The sequence below is a fragment of the Mauremys mutica genome, chromosome 7 (assembly GCF_020497125.1).
Source record: "Mauremys mutica isolate MM-2020 ecotype Southern chromosome 7, ASM2049712v1, whole genome shotgun sequence".
NCBI classification, from domain to species: Eukaryota; Metazoa; Chordata; order Testudines; family Geoemydidae; genus Mauremys; species Mauremys mutica.
In genome coordinates this window covers 34745269-34763884 of record NC_059078.1, presented here as the reverse complement: position 1 = coordinate 34763884, position 18616 = coordinate 34745269, and the positions used below count along the sequence as shown (strand labels likewise).

At 41.0% G+C, this 18616-nt stretch overlaps 1 protein-coding gene and 1 long non-coding RNA gene across 3 annotated transcripts in view; one reads left to right on the top strand and one right to left on the bottom strand.

The window, feature by feature from the left end:
- The window catches only part of FBXW12 (F-box and WD repeat domain containing 12), a 16501-nt gene extending 13466 nt beyond the window's left edge, over window positions 1–3035 (top strand). Inside the window, exons 8-10 of the mRNA XM_045023429.1 lie at window positions 722–900; window positions 984–1111; window positions 1986–3035. Coding sequence (XP_044879364.1) covers window positions 722–900; window positions 984–1111; window positions 1986–2085 — 407 coding nt within the window. The 3' untranslated portion in view covers window positions 2086–3035. The remainder of the gene's footprint in view (window positions 1–721; window positions 901–983; window positions 1112–1985) is intronic.
- LOC123374033 lies at window positions 894–18616 on the bottom strand. Of its 2 annotated transcripts, none has more exons than XR_006580984.1 (4): window positions 18502–18616; window positions 17476–17566; window positions 5290–5420; window positions 894–2079 (listed from the first exon to the last, which is right to left on the bottom strand). It is a non-coding gene; the product is annotated as an uncharacterized LOC123374033 (long non-coding RNA). The 2 variants fall into 2 exon arrangements; XR_006580985.1 differs by having other exon boundaries at window positions 17476–17569; window positions 18502–18595.

Here is an 18616-nt window from a genome sequence, read left to right as displayed (position 1 = left end):
TTGTTATAGGAGACTGGAAAAAAAGTTGTATTTGTTGCAGCTGTTCTTCAGGAACTATGCTAGCTTACTATTGGCTTCTGGTTGCAGTTTGAGGTGTTTGAAATTGATTTGTAAAGCTGTACAACATAGCTTGTGTCCTTACGGAAGCCAACAATTTCCCCATCTACTGTCCCAGCACTCAGGCTCAGCTAGGGCACACGGACATGTACGTGTCCAGAGGTACTCAACTCTGGAAACAATCACTACCACTGCACCAACAGAGCCAGTTGACCATTAGGGTATAGTAGCAGGCCCCCCCCCCCCCACCCTTTGTTCTCAAGAAGTTACTTAAGGAATAGAGAGATTTTTTTTTCCCCTTGTAGTCATTATGCAGGATGCAAAAGGATAAGAGGCTAAATTAAAATATACACATGGTCCCTGGTGGGCAGAAAGTGATTTCAAAAGTCAAGGGACCCTCATGGAGAACACAGCCTGCAGCCCCTTTTGTAAAAACAGGGCTCCTGTCAGCTGCTTTTCCTGACTAACAATGTAGCACTATCACAAAGGGAGAGAGAAACGCATCATGGGATGTTGTAGGTCCATCTCACCACCTTTGAAATCTCTTCCCCCCTCCCCAAAAGCATCAGAGAAGGAGTTTCTTTTTATAACTCTTTACTGCAGATTTTGGTAGAAGTGATTTTAGAGTTGAAATATAATCTTTGAAGTATTTTCTTTATAAAAGCTCAACAGGTTGCAAGTTTTACACTACCAGAAAGAACTTGGACCACACCAATTATGAAAGGACATGGAACAGAAACAATTCTTCTAGGATGTGGATCAAACTTGGAACTATATTCAATTTTTGGGACTCAAGTAGAAGCTTTCCAGCATCACAACGCTACAATCACTTCGATCTGGGTGGTATGTCTCTCAACTGTTTAGTTCTAATTTTATTTGCATTGTTTACTGTTCTCTAACTTCAGTATTTTATTTTAAATTGGAAGGATGCTTTTCGTGTTATCACATCATCTTTCGATCTCTCACTCCGTGTGTACACATGGAAAAAAGTAAACAAAATCTCTTCACTGACAAGTCGCTATTACTTACTAGGGGGAACCCACAGATGGTCAAGGTAAGACAGCTCAGGTGGTAACTAGATAAAGCTAGCAAGTTGTGATATAAATCAAACCTTTGTTTATTATGATTAACTTGCTTCCATTTACAAAAAGATGAGGATAACTCAGTACATTGAAAGCTTAAGTGACATTGGCAATAGATGGGGCAGATTGTCACTACAGCTGTCTCCAAAGGGGGGGAAGGGTCAAATGTAAGTGAACTTTTTGGGATACTTTTTTGCATATTTTTTCTGTGCATCCGAAGAAGTGAGCTGTAGCCCATGAAAGCTTATGCTGAAATAAATGTTAGTCTCTAAGGTGCCACAAGTACTCCTGTTCTTTTTTTGGGAATAGATTGCTCTACTGTTCAAACAACTGTAGAAGATAAATGGCTGAAGGCCATGTCAGCCTTCCTTTTATATGTAAAATATTTTTAGCGAACTGAGCATGTGGTTTTTGTATTTTAATAGTATTCTTTTGTATAAAGTCAACTTCTGCTGTAAATCCTCCTTCAAAAAAAGTCATACCTTTATTTTTTAATTAGTTGGGCCTTTGCTAGTCTTGATGCTGCGTCTGTGTGTGAGAAGCTGCAGTGTAGTGTAGTTTAAACTCCAGGAGGAGCTTATGCAACATGCAGCAAAGGCAATGTTCAGACTCTCCTCCCCCACAAGCTCTGAAAGTTTAGGGTGCCGGTCTGGACTATTTGACAGTTAGGTCACGGGAGGGTTCTGCTTAGGTACATCTGGCTGCTAGATTAAAATATGGATCTAATGCATGTGTTTAAACTTTAAATTGTAAAAGATCCTAACTAAAAGGAGACATGACTACAACTAGCTGCCTGTTACAAAGTTTTCAGTTTAACATGTTTTGTTCACAATTTTTCCACAACAGGGGCTTTACGGATGTGGCGTGTGACAACATCAGCATCGTAGGTGTGGTGGCTGAAAGTGATGAAACAAGTATTTTAAGAGCATATTCCTTTAACCTGTAAACAGAGAAACATTTAATGATCCTTCATTTTAGCTGCAGTTTTAGGTGTTTGCTTAGCAAAGCTTTCTTCTATTAAGTACAGGGCACTATGTAGGGAAAACATAACATACTGCTAGTTCGCCATAAAGCCTTTAAGGATGAACAAAGCTGTTCCCTTGGAGCACCCCCATTTTAATAGAAGAGATGCTGATGACCACCATGAAGCTAGGTCCTCTCAGTTGTGGGGGTGAAGTAAAAGTCTGTAGTAGCCATAAAAAATGCTGCTACCCCCCTGGCATATAAACTTCAGCATATCAACCACAATGTTTACTGTACTTTATCTAGTCTAATTATGGAATTAAAATATTTCTTTAAAAACACACTTTAATTTCAGTAATGTCACCACTATTTATATTCTAGCCTTTAGAATGCAGTACATCAATAAGTAAGCCTCGCTTTCCATTATGAAAATTGAGGTGCTCTTACCCTAAATAAAAGAGTCATGCAACAGTTTAAAATTTATTGGATCTGCAACAAAAAGTACAGTCATATGGAAAATACTCAAATTAAAAAAAAATACAAGGAGGAAACAATTCTTGAACCTGGTTCTGTCAACAGTGTGGTTCAGTGCAACATCTCCTGGCATGGTGTTTTATCCAGAAGATGTATGATATTCTGTAAAGTACAGAATTAAGTACTGACTATCCCTAAGTAACATAGGAGGGGACATCTTTTCCACACCTGCAAGATTTAGGCCCATGTGAAGTCTTGCAAAAAGTATGTAACTCAGCTATAAATTTACATTGCAATGGTGTAATCATGGAAGTATTTGTACTTTCACACATCTACAGGAAAGGACCACTATATTTCCTTCCATTCTTGTGATTCATTCAACATTTGTTTAAGCTGGTTGCAAGTCTTAAAAAATATCCCACATATCCATGATCAATAAAATCAAGCTTTAAAACTCAACCATTTTAGATGTTTGAGTTGTCATTAGGAACCTAAGCACTGAGTACTTTAAGAGAAAAGGTACATCCCTCACTTCTAATAAAGTATATTGTTAACTCAGGTGATTTTTACTGATCTTAACTCTTATTCAGTGCTGGAAAATCTTAGCCTAATCTTGAAAGGAAGGTGAGAGACTATTTTACCATATTACACCCCTCACGTTTACACTAAAGGAGCAAATAGTGTGTTCTGTTTGTCCTCAAAAGCAGCACTATACTGCTGCAACCTTGAGGTTAGTACTGTACATGGGTTGTCAGAATGAGTCTGTTGCTGCCACACTTAGTATATCATTAAATACTGGTTTGGCTTATACCAGTTTTTTCTTCACATATCAAAGCTGCAGAAGTTTAGACTGAGCCAAAATGGTCCTGTTGCAATAATAAAGCCCTAAGAAAGGCAGCAGGTTGTATAGTTAACTCCTTGTGAGCAAAATCCCTGCCCTAAAACTATGCAACCTACTACCTCTTCCTAGGAGCCCACTGTTTCTTCTGCAGTTCTTCTATTTAGCAGCTGCACTGCCAAATCAGCTGTTAAAGTCAAAAGAAACTGCAATAAAAGTTGTTTTCAGATATGCATATACTGTGACTTTTACATTCATTTATATGTCCAGGTAACTTCAGCTTTATTTGGTAATATTGTTTAAGTGAGGAATGGTAGATCAGTTACAAAAAGTTGTCTCTAGACTAAAAAACTTGATGACTGAAATACTGCTTCAGTTTCACCTTAATTAAGCCCACTACCACTTGTTCAGCCTCTAAAATTATCACTTATCAGGTAGCTCCTTCTCCAACACAAACTAGTCAGGGTTTAACCATTGTAGGCAGTGAGAAAACAAGTTTGAGCCTATGCCATTTAAAAAAATAAAATGTAACCAGCTGAGATTTACTGGACAAAGAAAACCTTCTACGGCTCATAACCCCCGGGAAGGTTAAAATAGGCATCAGGGGATCATACATCCTACACTCTGTTTGGGATTACCCTCCCATTTAGTAAGGTGCAAAGAAAAAGTGGAGAACCACTAACAATCTCACTTCCTAGCATTGGGGGGAGGAGAAGTGGAGGGAGACAGAAGTGTTTACACAAGGTAGTACTGCTGAAGTCATTTTCTTCCCAATCAGTTTACGGGCTACATGCTGTCAGGGCAGCCATGAATTTCAAAACTTGTGTAGCTGTCTGACCAATTTAAGTTAAGATTAGTAATGCAACAGAACACATTTGAAAGACCATTTGTATATAAAATCAGCAACACATCACTCACCTTTGAAAAAAATTCAGCACAGTAGCCAAATGCAATGTTAGTGTGTGCCATATTAGCATTTAGTGCTGTAAATCCAGCCATTCAATCACCTGATATTTTACAGGCTTGAGTGAAAGTCCACTCACCAACTGTAAATTCAGGATGCTCAACTAGCATGCAAAGGAACTGCAGATTTTTTTTACTCCTCGGGGAAGGCAATAGATTGTATAGTTATCTCCTGAACAGGGTAAAATAACTACCCTACAACTATACAATCTACTACCTCACTCCGCTAGAGAAATCTGTATGTAACAGTCCTCGTTTCAGGAAATATCGCTTAGCTGCACAGCTATCCAACTTTGAACGAGTTTTATCTTATGGCACCAATTACCACCACTAGCATTTTGCTTAATTAGAAATTAAAGAGCTTTAGTTTTTAAATTACCCCATACAATATACAGTTAGGATGAAATCTATTCTTCCATACCTGTGCTGCTCCCCTAAAGAGAATTTAAAAAAAAATCTAACTTGAAAATCAGAATGGTAAAGAAACTGACTTTCCAGGGATAAACAAATCCAGACATTACATATCAACTCTGCTATGCTACAGAAATGTATTTTCTCTGCCCACAAGCCCTTTGAACTACAGAAGTTCTGAAGAACTGGATAATAAGCTTTTAAAGTGAAAGATCTGACATTGCTGATTTTCTGCTGCTTTAGGAAAGACAGTAGATTGTATAGTTATCTCCCAGTTGTGGGTATGACCCTAAAACTATACAACCTACTACCTCATCCCACAGTGCAGGCATCTTCTTAGTTCAGATGTAGAGGAAATGTTGTTTTACCAGAGACAGGTTAGCTGCAAGACAGCATCTATATTATACATAACAGTTTATCACAGAGAAAGCTTCCCCTTGCCTCATGCAACAAGTCACTTAGAAAGATTTTGACCTCAGACTTTTTAAAAATTATACCAACCATTAGGGGCTCTCGAGACTTCACCTCTGGATAGACAGCAAGATGCAGAGCAAGAAAGGTATCTAAAACTCAATTCTCTTTTTAAAATGTGAGTTAAATTACAATCTTCTTCCATAGATGTAATCTCAAATCTGAAAGTAGAAGAAAGACAGTCTATCAGAAATCTTACATACAGACCTACACATCACTTATTCCTCATGAATTAATAGTAACAGTGGAACCTAAAAACCCCGGGCTTTCTTCAGCCATTCTTCCTAGTTGTACCAGTGTAAGGGCCTAATGCCTATAATCTAGACCAAATACAAAATGTAATACCATGAACTACCAATGTTTTAAACTGATTTAGCGTATGGCAGTTAAATGCTAACTTTAAATCCAACAGCACAAAAGTACGACTTTGCAGTATCTCAGTGAGCAAATTGTTAAATTAAGTTCTTGGGGGCCAGAAACGATCTTAATGTACAGCATGCAGCACAATATAGCTTTGATTCTGACTGGGCCCCTCTAGGCACTACAATATTAGTTCAACTTGTTTCTCCAAAAGCAACTTAAATGTATTTAACTTTTAAAAAAGGCAGACAAGATGTACTAATTCATTAATGGTAAACTTAAAGCCAGTTTCCACACCAGCACTTCAGCTGACCATGATCGTGAACACGTTTGGGGGGAGGAAAAAAACCCAGTCAAAATGTGTGCCAGGCAGATATGTCTGGTTTAGAATCCACTGCTTGGCAAAGGTAGCTTGAAAACAGGGAATTGGGAGGAAAGCTGATTTATATTTGGGAAAACATACAACAGCCTGAAGCAAGTATTTAGCAGTGCAGCTTTCCAAACAGTTCAAATACTATGTATTTACTAGATTTTCTTCACAATTCTAATTTAAGATTCTCAGACAAGTCTTCAAACAAAGCCTTAATAGAAGAGCTCCCAACACGTTAATGTCCTTGCCAAAAAAATACAGCCCATGATCCAGTCCATTTATATACAAACGGATGACATTATTCCTCCATGAACGGCAAACATAAAAGCAAACAATGTTTCCAAAATTCTTCAATTCTGTACCTTCATTTGTACAAATACTGGCAATGAATTTTAGTGGATTGCTTTTAAGATTCGACCATAGATTAGCATAAACCCCAGACCTGCTTTCATGAACCTTATTCCTATCATAATTTAAGAATTTCATTGCACAGATGGGCATCCCTGTTGGTCCTAATTCCCAAAATGGAAATAAATTTGAACAGTAGCACTGGGAGAAGATCAGAAGCTATTATGCAGCTCTGGCACAACCTTATTTAGATTAGCTCAGGGCTGGCAAAGATCCTGCAGTCAGATGTGAAATAAAATATGTGCAGAAAGACTAACAAAATCATGAGATTCTTTGCCTTTCCATACGAGTTTTCACCAGCAAAACAGAGAGCTGTACAAAGGTAACTCGTATCCAAGACACACAGTCTGCTGATGCCTTCTCAGTGCAGTGAGGTGAGCCAAACAGGTGTAGCCTGAAGCTGTCCCTCTATCACAGGGATCAGCAACCTTTGGCACATGGCCCACCAGGGTCAGCCCCCTGGCAGGCTGGGCCGGTTTGTTTACCTGCCACGTCCACAGGTTCGGCCGATCGCGGCTCCCACTGGCCGCGGTTCGCCACTCCAGGCCAACGGGGGCTGTGGGAAGCAATGGCCAGCACATTCCTGCAGCCCCCATTGGCCTGGGACAGCGAACCGTGGCCAGTCTGAGCCACGATCGGCCAAACCTGCGGACACAGCAGGTAAACAAACCGGCCCAGCCCACCACATGCCAAAGGTTGCCAATCCCTGCTCTATCACTCACTGAGACAGCGACTCCAGTGGGCTTAATGAAATCCAAGATGCATAACAAATCTGCAAAAGCACGTCTAAATTTCTACACTACACCCTTAAAATCCAAACCGGTATAGAAAGTTTTAAATGCTTCTAAAATTGTTCGCAACAACATGGCAACATAGCATACCAAAAACATGAACTATAAGAGTAAAACTGCATTACTGGAAGTCCGTTGCTCTAACTCTTATACACAAAGTAGACACTTATTGGAAATTTATATTGTAAATGTTGTTGAAACCAGTGTGGCATTTTCATAATTTTGAATTACAGAAGTTAAGACAACATATTGGCAACCACAAAAAGCATGCAAGGCTCTGCCTTAATTTTATTTCTGTAGCTACAAAATTCCCATATTAACTTGTAACAAGAAATTGGGAGGCTGCAAATCATTTCCCCTCTCCATCTTTTCCATCACTAGACTAGCTTGCTGTTCCTCAATATACAAGTGCCTGTAGTTGCTTTCAACTCAATATAAGAAAAAACATTTTCCCCATATAGGCACTTTTTGGTACAGTAACTCCACACTTAAAGTCATCCCAGTTAATGTTGTTTCGTTGCTGATCAATTAGGGAACATGCTCATTTAAAGTTGTGCAATGCTCCCTTCAAGCAGCGTTTGGCAGCTGCCTGCTTTGTCTACTGCTTGCAGGAAGAGCAGCCCATTGCAGCTGGCTGGTGGGGGCTTGGAACCAGGGTGGACCAGCAGCCCACTATCAGCTCCCCGCTCCCCTATGCAGCGGCTGCCCCTTCCCCCACTGCCATGTGCTGCTCCTGCCCTGTCTTGGAGCTACTCCTCAAGACTCCTGCTTGCTGTGGGGGGGAGGGAAGGAAGAGGGGGGCTAATGTCAAGGTGTCCCCCTCACCCCATCTTCCATAGAGCGGGGGGCACACACCAGGGCTCAGGACAGAGGGAGCTTGCAGCAGCTGCGGTCTCAGCAAGCTGATCTAATTAACAAGGCAGTGTACTTAAAGGGGAAATGCACATATCTCCCTCCATTCCTGCTGCATTGTAGAGTGAGAGAGTTAACCCTTGAGGGCTCAGCTAATTGCTAGTTCATCATTTAACAGTAAGGGAAATATCCCACCCTCTGACTCCTCCACCTCAGCCAAGCTTCACAATTATCATCACTGTGTACTAGTACTCAATTGTTTGTTTAAAACTGTGTGTGTGTGTGTGTATATATATAGCGAGAGAGAGAGAGAGAGACACAGACAGACAGACAGACACTCTTGTCTGGTGAAACAAATTTTCCTGGAACCTAACCCCCTCATTTACATTAATTATGGGGAAATTGGATTTGCCTAAAGTTGCATTTTTCAGGAACTTAACTACAACGTTAAGTGAGGAGTTACTGTATTAAGTTTAAGGTCAGACAAACCATACCTGAACAAGGATGTAATGACATTTAACTCTTTCTAATATACTACTTTAATAGAGCATTCTGTCCTAGGGTCTTAAAGCGCTTTAAAGAAATCTCAAATACCAGCATGAGTACGTTCATTCCTCATTTTACCAATGAGGAAGATGCCATTGGTCATCATACAGCAAGCCAGAGTGGGAAGTAGACTCAGTGTGACTCCAAGTCTTACAGTCTATCCATCAGATTATACTTCAAGATAATAGCTATTGATTACCTGCTGCAATAACTGGCCACAGATGATGGTAGGGCAACCACCACTCATTTCCTTCGCTCTTTTGAGCTATATATTTAATCCAACATATCAGTGCTAACTTCCATTTGAATGGCAAAAGCATCCTATGTTTGTTATATTATCCAGTTGTGAAAATAAATATGCATCACTCAAGATACTGAAGTAAAGTCCATTTTTTAAAAATGATTGTAAATGGGTTTCAGTGGCCTTTAAATCTTAATGAATTTTATTCTTAATGAATTATATTCTTTTGGACTATAATTTAAACACCGGTATCTGAAATGATTTAAAAGTTTTCTCTGCTTTCTAGAAGTCCAACACCTTTTAATCCTCTGATGGGTGAAGTTGTGGATTAATTCTCATTGTTTTTATTCCAGAAAAGTTCCTATAAATTCCAATTTCCTTTTCCTAGGGAGAGAGACTTAGAATTTACTGTTCCTGACTGGAACTATGGTGGCATTTTTAAAGAGCAGTGCAATATAGAATTGATGACTTCCTCTTCCCCAAACCAGATGAAAGAATTACATAGAGAATTTTTGTATTTTGGAAGTTTAGCAAATACAACTTCCAGAAAATGACAACCACATTTTAAAATATCTCAAGAAGTTTTATAGCAAATGTCTTTATGTATGTTTATGAAATGCAGGCAGACTAAGAACTCAATGTAAGAACAAAATTCAAGTTCTAAAAAAAGAATAACGAGGTGTTTGGACTTTCAATTTGTATTTGTACAGTTATTTGCCTGAGCTTGAGATGCACAAGTAGTAAATACCTACAATATAAGCAGTCACACCTGTAAGTTTTGCATTCTATAGTCAACTTGTGATTGTCACATTTAGTTATAGTGTATTTTAAATTCACTGAAATAAGTGAAATACAAGTTCCACAGGTCTTAATCTTCACAACTATAGAAGTGAACAAGCATGGTACTGTACTGAATAAGCAAGATAAAATGGATTAATTTATATTTTTATGTAGGACCAACAGGGTGCAATGGGCAAGTTTACTGCTCATTACTCTGCTCCAATGGGAGTTGCCTGTGGTCATCAGGTGCTGCTTCTCCCCTGCATATAACTTCACCAGGTGATGATCCAGGACAATCCACCAAAATCCCAGACCTCCCCATTCCAGCTGCAATAGTCAGCAGAAGTGAATTCAGGGCATCCTAGTCTCCACCAGACCAGCAGGATTCCCTCTAGAGCAGAGTTCTAAGCTTCCAATCTGGGCTTTAATTTCAGTCCCAGATCTCCTCTAGAGCAGCAGCTCTACAATACATTAAAACCTCAGAGTTAAACACCAGAGTTAAACTAACCAGTCACCCACACCCCTCATTTGCACAGTTCTGGTTCCAATCAGGCAGCAGCGGGGGGGGGGGGGGAAGCAAATACAATGCAGTACTGTGTTAAAGGTAAACTACTAACAAAAATAAAGAGAAAACAGCATTTTTCTTCTGCATAGTACAGTTTCAAAGCTGTATAGTCAATGTTCAGTTGCAAACTTCTGAAAGAACAACCCTAACGTTTTGTTCCATTACGAACATTTCAGAGTTATGAACAACCTCCATTCCCGAGGTGTTCATAGCTACAGTAGAACCTGAGTTAAGCTACCCACAAATCCAGTCATTCTTCACAGTGCCACTGGGACTCATTTGCACATCAGGTCCCACCTGACTACCTTCAGATTGCTTCTGCTATTATTGGGACTTTTTTTACCTGAAAGATGGATAAGGAACTGGTTAAAGGGGAGACAACAACAGATCATACTGAAAGGTGAACTGTCAGCTTGGAGGGAGGTTTTGGGACTAATCTTATTTAATCTTTTTATTACTGACCTTGGCACAAAAAGTGGGAATGTGCTAATAAAACTTGCGGATGACACAAAGCTGGGAGGTATTGCCAATACAGAGAAGGACCGGGATGTCATACAGGAAGATCTGGATGATCTTGTAAACTGGAGTAATAGGATGAAATTTAATAGTGAAAAGTGCACGGTCATGCACTTAGGGATTAATAACAAGAATTTTTGTTATGAGCTGAGGACACACCAGTTGGAAGTAACAGAGGAGAAGGACCTCCGAGTATTGGTTGATCACAGGATGCCTATGATCCACCAATGTGATATGGCCATGAAAAAAGCTAATGCAGTCCTGGGATGCATCAGGCAAGGTATTTCCAGTAGAGAAAAGGAGACGTTAGTACCATTTTACAAGGCACTGGTGAGACCTCATCTGGAATCTTGTGTGCAGCTCTGGTCTCCCATGTTTAAGAAGGATGAATTCAAACTGGAACAGGTACAGAGAAGGGCTACTAGAATGATCCGAGGAATGGAAAACCTGTCTTATGAAAGGAGACTCAAAGAGCTTGGCTTGTTTAGCCTAACCAAAAGAAGGCTGAGGGGAGATATGATTGCTCTCTATAAATATATCAGAGGGATAAATAGCAGGGAGGGAGAGGATTTATTTAAGCTCAGTACCAATGTGGACACAAGAACAAATGGATATAAACTGGCCATCAGGAAGTTTAGACTTGAAATTAGACGAAGGTTTCTAACCATCAGAGGAGTGAAGTTCTGGAACAGCCTTCCAAGGGGAGCAGTGGGGGGCAAAAGACATATCTGGCTTCAAGACTAAGCTTGATAAGTTTATGGAGGGGATGGTATGATGGGATAGTCTAATTTTGGCAATTAATTGATCTTCGACTATTAGCGGTAAATATGCCCAATGGCCTGTGATGGGATGTTAGATGGGGTGGCATCTGAGTTACTACAGAGAATTCTTTCCTGGGTGTCTGGCTGGTGAGTCTTGCCCACATGCTCAGGGTTTAGCTGATCGCCATATTTGGGGTTGGGAAGGAATTTTCCTCCAGGGCAGATTGGCAGAGGCCCTGGGGGGGGGGTTCAGCTTCCTCCGCCGCATGGGGCACAGGTCACTTGCTGGAGGAGTCTCTGCATGCTGAAGTCTTTAATCCACGATTTGAGGACTTCAGTAGCTCAGACATAGGTTAGGGGTCTGATACAGGAGTGGGTGGGTGAGATTCTGTGGCCTGCATTGTGTGGGAGGTCAGACTAGATGATCATAATGGTCCCTTCTGACCTTAATGTCTATGATTCTACAACTAATTTTTCACTGAGCTTTCAGAATACATTTAAAATTCTAATATACTGACTGTAACCTTATGTGGGGAATTGTTCCGTTTCATTATGAGACTTGCTAAAATGTGTAGGCTTAAGTTTTAAAAAGCTAAATTATTTGCTTGTTATTTCTTTTGTTTAATCTGTGTTTTCTTACATTACAACCTAAGACACTAATAGCTCATGCCCATCAATATATTCTCCCAATTGTGAAAGAAGGGAAACTGGACCCAGGAAATGGTTGCTAGTATATTTTCATCTATTACAGCTCTGGAGATAACAAGGTATAGAAATTTCTAAGAAAAGTTCCAGTGAAGTTCCATTTCATCTTATCTAGGTCCTTGGAATGGTGACACTTCTCTGTTTCCATATCCAATTTTCAACTCAGGAGTAGCAGTTACTAAAGATGACGGAGCACTCCTTGTAGGAGCTTACCAGCAAACTATAAAAACTGGTTAGCTGTGAGAGTGATAGTTTGAGTAGACTACAAAATGACAGACAATTCTGATCCGGCGCCACAGGTTGGCCACCCCTGCCATAAACAATTGAAGGTAGGTTATGTATATAGCAAAAAGAACCAATTAGATACCAGGCTGAGCACGCAGTGCTGATGCTGGAACAAACATGTTCATTTGTAAACAAACATGGTTTATTTCAAAGTATAGAACAAAGCACTGTTTTTTCTAACTACAACCACTCCAAATTATTGCCCAATTTTTACATAAACCACTGACATTGCTGATCTCACTATCTTTTAGAATCAACTGCTATAATAATACAGTCTTCCACTGAAAAGAAGTTTGCCATTTCCTTTTTTAGCTAGCCGAAGAACTACAGCATTCTGAACCACTGCCTTTCACAGAACAATTAGAGTGCCAGTTATTTATTCCCCCTGAAATGTCTGTTTCATTATGCAAGTGTTTCCATTATGATATTATGTACTCCCTTGATGGGGAATGTTTACTTCATCATATCAAATATCAATTGTTTACTTCTGATATTTAATCCCCCACCTGATATGCTTTTCAGAGGGTGGCTTATTAAGAGAAATTTAATAAAGGGAAAAGCATGAGTTGGACTTATGCCTGAATCAAAATTAAGGTGTCATTCTTTTAAAAGACATTGTAACAAGACATCCACACCCATCCTTATGTTTTCCTACTTCCTTCCCTTGTGTTCTGTGAGGATTAACACCTGAGAAAAATAGTTGATTTGTTCCCATTAACAGAGCAATTGTCTCACACTATTCATAGGTTAATTTCAGTGTCAATAATTATTCAGTCCTCTAATCAGTTTATAAAGGTTTAACAGACAAACAGACCCACAACTATTTTACATTTGGGGACAATATATACCTTCAAGTCAGCGGCACTGCTATGGGTACCTGGTATGGCCCCACAGTATGCCAAAATTTTATGGCTGACTTAGAACGCCACTTCCTTAGCTCTCGTCCCCTAACGCCCCATCTCTACTTGCACTACATTGATGACATCATCATCTGGACCCATGGAAAAAAAGTCCTTGAAGAATTCTACCATGATTTCAACAATTTCCATCCCACCATCAACCGCAGCCTAGACCAATCCACACAAGCGGTCCATTTCCTGGACACTACTGGGCTAATAAGCGATGGTCACATAACCACCACCCTATACCGGAAACCTACTGACCACTATACTTACCTACATGCCTCCAGCTTCCACCCAGGACACACCACACGATCCATTATATACAGTCAAGCTCTAAGATACAACCGCATTTGCTTCAATCCCTCAGACAGAGACAAACACCTACAGGAGCTCTATCAAGCATTCCTAAAACTACAATACCCACCCACTGAAGTGAAAAAACAGATTGACAGAGCCACAAGAGTACCCAGAAGTCACCTACTACAGGACAGGCCCAACAAAGAAAATAACAGAACGCCACTAGCCATCACTTTGAGCCCCCAACTAAAACCTCTCCAGTGCATCATCAAAGATCTACAACCTATCCTGAAAGATGATCCTTCACTCTCACAGATCTTGGGAGACAGACCAGTCCTCACTTACCGACAGCCCCCCCAACCTGAAGCAAATACTCACCAGCAACCACACACCACAGAACAAAAACACTAACCCAGGAACCTATCCTTGCAACAAAGCCCAGTGCTAACTCTGTCCACATATTTATTCAAATGACACCATCATAGGACCTAATCACATTAGCCACGCCATCAGGGGCTCGTTCACCTGCACATCTACCAATGTGATATATGCCATCATGTGCCAGCAATGCCCCTCTGCCATGTACATTGGCCAAACCAGACAGTCTCTACGCAAAAGAATAAATGGAAACAAATCTGACATCAGGGATCATAACATTCAAAAACCAGTAGGAGAACACTTCAACCTCTCTAGTCACTCAGTAACAGACTTAAAGGTGGCAATTTTGCAACAGAAAAGCTTCAAAAACAGACTCCAATGAGAAACTGCTGAGCTTGAATTAATATGCAAACTAGATACCATTAACTTGGGTTTGAATAGAGACTGGGAGTGGCTGGGTCATTACACATATTGAATCTATTTCCCCATGTTAAGTATCCTCACACCTTATCATCAACTGTCTAAAATGGGCCATCCTGATTATCACTACAGAAGTCCCTCCCCCCCACCCGCTGAAAATAGCTCATCTTAATTAGCCGCTTACAGTTGGTAAGGCTACTTCCACTTTTTCATGTTCTCTATATGTGTCTGTATATATCTTCTTACTATATGTTCCATGCTATGCATCTGATGAAGTGGGCTGTAGCCCATGAAAGCTTATGCTCAAATAAACTTGTTGGTCTCTAAGGTGCCACAAGTACTCAGGTTCTTTTTGCAGACATTTAAGTGGGATTCGCAAAGGTACTCAGGTGCTTAACTCTCACTGATTTCAGTTTTCAGATAAAGGTGCAGCAATCCATAACACGATTTAACTTGTCTATTGATCTTTACAGCTCCTGGAATGTCTCTTGTAAATTTTCTAAGGTACTTCAAATCCGAAGGGATCTTCCAACTACTAGTTAAAATTTAAGGGGAAATTAGAAGGCATTTGTCAAATGGAAACTAAAACAAGAATGATTTCTACTGCTCTGAAAAGTCATGTAAGTACTCAATTATTGTACCAATCCTCTCCAATCTTCACATGCAAGATAATTACATTTTAGTCTTTTAAAGTAACCTATGCAACCTCTTAATTTGTATGCTCTTCATATAGATAGCAGGCTAACACCCAATACAAAAAATGTGTTAATTAGCCCATTATAAATCAAAATACTATAAAATGAAGTCCTAAAGAATTTAGAAGTTCCCTTTAATTCTAACCAGTGTTTCAAGATAAGGGCTAGAATAGGATGAGAAAACAGTTGAAGTACAATCTTTAGCAAACTTGATAAATTTTCAGTAATAAATTACAAGACCTTCACTATGACAACTTTAAATGGTTGTTCAGTAACCGCCCTTCCAGTAATCCTTATTGTAATCAGATTTGAATAATTGAGAATTTGAGGACTATACCTAAACAAGCCTATACCAAAATTAATGTAACCATCAATATATAAAATGTTATGACAAACAGATCAAGCCAAATTTGACTATAGGAACCATTTATTAGAGATCTGTTAAAGTGAAGTCCCAATTACTGGATTTTTCCCTATATCTTGTGATTTTAAGATACATTCACCTCTACTGTAAAGAATTAGAAGTTCAATAAAAATAAAATAATTAAATGCTTTTTGAAGTACAAAAAAATCATAATTCTGCTCAATAAATGCTATCTCAAACCCCCAGCAGAATTTGATCCAATTTTTCATGATCAATTTTATTCTTTAGGCACTAAATGTACATTTATACCCTGTTGGATTCTTTTAAAAAAAGATCAAACTAGCATATTTTTAGCATTTTATTTATTTCTCATGACACTTCTTAGGTAAGAGCAAATCTTTGTAATAGATCTGCTTTCCCAAGAATATAATTTTTATAGAGAAATTAGTTATAAATGGGGGCAAGGGACTATGATGACTTTGAGTCAGAGGGAATTAGTTTACATTTACAATAGATTAAAAAACCTTAAAGAGATTTGAAGATTAAGCAGTACAAGAAAATCATTAGTAGTATGTTAATAGCTTACACCAAATATAAGGATTTTATGCTAAGCTAATACAAGGTAATGGCAAGACCTACTTGGTACAATGTTGTTTTGCGCTCTAGCCTTTAACAGACTAAAAATGTAACTGACAATTATTAGCTAGGAATAAAGTTATCCTATGCCACTGCAACGCCCGCAAAAGCTAAATATTATTTATGTATTTAAATATGAAACTGTCTTCTTTTTTAACAATACAACTTAATCTCTCACTAGCTCCACAGATGCATAGAGTCCTAGATCCAAAGGGACTTTGTGATCATCTAGTCTGACCTCCTGTTAGTTGCAGGCTATAAAACTTCCCCCAAAAAATTCCTAGAGCATTTTTTAAAAATCCAGTCTTGATTTAAAAATTGCCAGTGATGGAGAATCCACCACAACCATTGGTAAATATTTTCAACTCTTAAATTACCCTCACTGTCATTTCCAATCAGAATTTATCTAGCTTCAACTTCCAGCCATTGGATCATATAACTTTTTCTGTAGACTGAAAAGTCCATTATAAAGTATTTATTCCCGATGTAGATATTTACAGATCAATCAAGTCATGCCACTCTTCTTCTTTCCTCCTTTTATTTCCTCATATATAGTAATTTGCTCTGTTTATTTGTTCCAATTCCACACTACCCCACCCCCAGTTTAAAAATAAATACATACATACATACTCTATTTGCCTCTCTGACCTTATCCTCGGCAGCATTTCCACCAACCTATTCACACAGAGGGCTTCCAAAATTTACCAGACGCCTATTTACCAGAAGACAATGAAAATGAAGAGTCCCATTTTCAAGTACAATATCCAGGTGAAGAACCAAGCTCTCACGAACTGGTCCTTGAATTCCCACCAGTGTACTTCCTCAGTACCCTGCTCCTGGGCTCAATCATTTGTAGCCTCTTGGCAATAGGTGTCTGATAAATTTGAAATGCTGCCTTCCCCCATCTGCAGGAAAGGAAAAAGGAGCATTAGTTCATTTCATCAGTCTTATAATTGCAGCATCACACTTGTCATTGTTATCAGTTAACACTTGTTCTTGAATAAATCAGAATTACATTGGCAGCTCTTCTCTCTACAGTTGAACATAATCCAAATGTTTCTTTTATGAAAAGTTACAGCAGCCAGTATAAATAGTAGACTGTATGATAAACACTGGTAACTACATTGCAGCAGTACATAATGCAACAGAGAACTTCCCAATCTAGAATTTATCATTCAAATCGATATGAGATACAAGCAACTATGCATAATAGCTGCATCGAGACATACTTCAAAATGCTAGTGCTTAAATATGCAGCACAATAAAGCCAACCCAAGGTGCTTAAGCATGGAATTCATGGCGCAAGCAGGAACACCTTTTTTATTTCAAGGAGCCTTTACTTACTCCACCAGGTGTGTTTTAAATCCGAGGCACGGTTGTCAATACCTGCAGGTCGTAGCAGCAGTGTCAAAGCCTCAAACGTTTCTGGTCAAATCTGCTGAAGCCAAACCAAGAGATAAAGCGCACGAACAGTTCGTTACCTGCTCGAAGGGCGCTGCAGTGTAACGCGCCGCAGCGCAGGTTTTCACCAGCACTTCCCCAGCCACTCCGCCCCATCGGGCCTTGGCGGCGGCCACCTGCCCTTCGCCGCAGCAGCATCCGCCTGCCCGCCGCGGCCGCCGGACGCTGGCGACTTCGGCCAAGGGCACTGGGATGCTGGGTTTCCCGGCGGTCCCCGCACAGCGGCGGGAGCCGGGGCTCACCTGCCTCCCCGCGCCCGTTAGGAGGCAGAGCTGAGTCTCCCCGAGCAGGGCCGGGGGCAAAGCGGGGGTGGGCGGCTCAAGCCACCGACCGCTCCCGCCCGGCCGCCGAGGGATCGGCGCCTGCTCTTGTCCGGAGGGTTTCGGGGGGAGAGATCACCCCCTCCCCGCCAAGGTCTCCCCTGCCCACAAACATGATAGCGGAAGTGACGTTCAAGCAGCTAGCAGCCCTCACAACCTATCGCTCATGGGAACAGAAACCATATAGCCAATCAGCACAGCCCGGGGGCGGGACTTCCAGGGCTTCATGTTAGTCTGAGAAGGGGGGGTGAAAAAAACCTTAAATGCATAAACACGTGAGCGGAGGGAGATGGTTGGGAGCCCCCACCCGCGCCGGCGGCACCATGGCAGAGCGCGGCCCCCGGGAAGAAGCGATGGTTCAGCCCGGCCCACGCACGCGGTCGCTGCTGCTTCCTGCCGAGCAGGCAGCCGCTAGGGCGAGCCCGGCGTGCAGCCAGCAGGGACCCGCGCGGCGTCCCGCTCAGGCCCGCTCCCGCGCGGCGCCCCGCTCCCTGCCGCCGGGAAGCCCCCATTCTCCTAGGCCCGCCCGCCCCGGAAGCCTCGGCCCGGGCGCTGCCCCCGAGCAATGGCGGCGCCGCAGCCCCATTACCTGCTGCAGGCTGACCCGGAGCGGCGCCCAGGACCCGGATGGAGTCGCTCATCGCGGCGGCGGCCGCAGGGCAGCCGCGGTGCATCACGGGAAGGGGGGGCAATGTGGCGTCGCC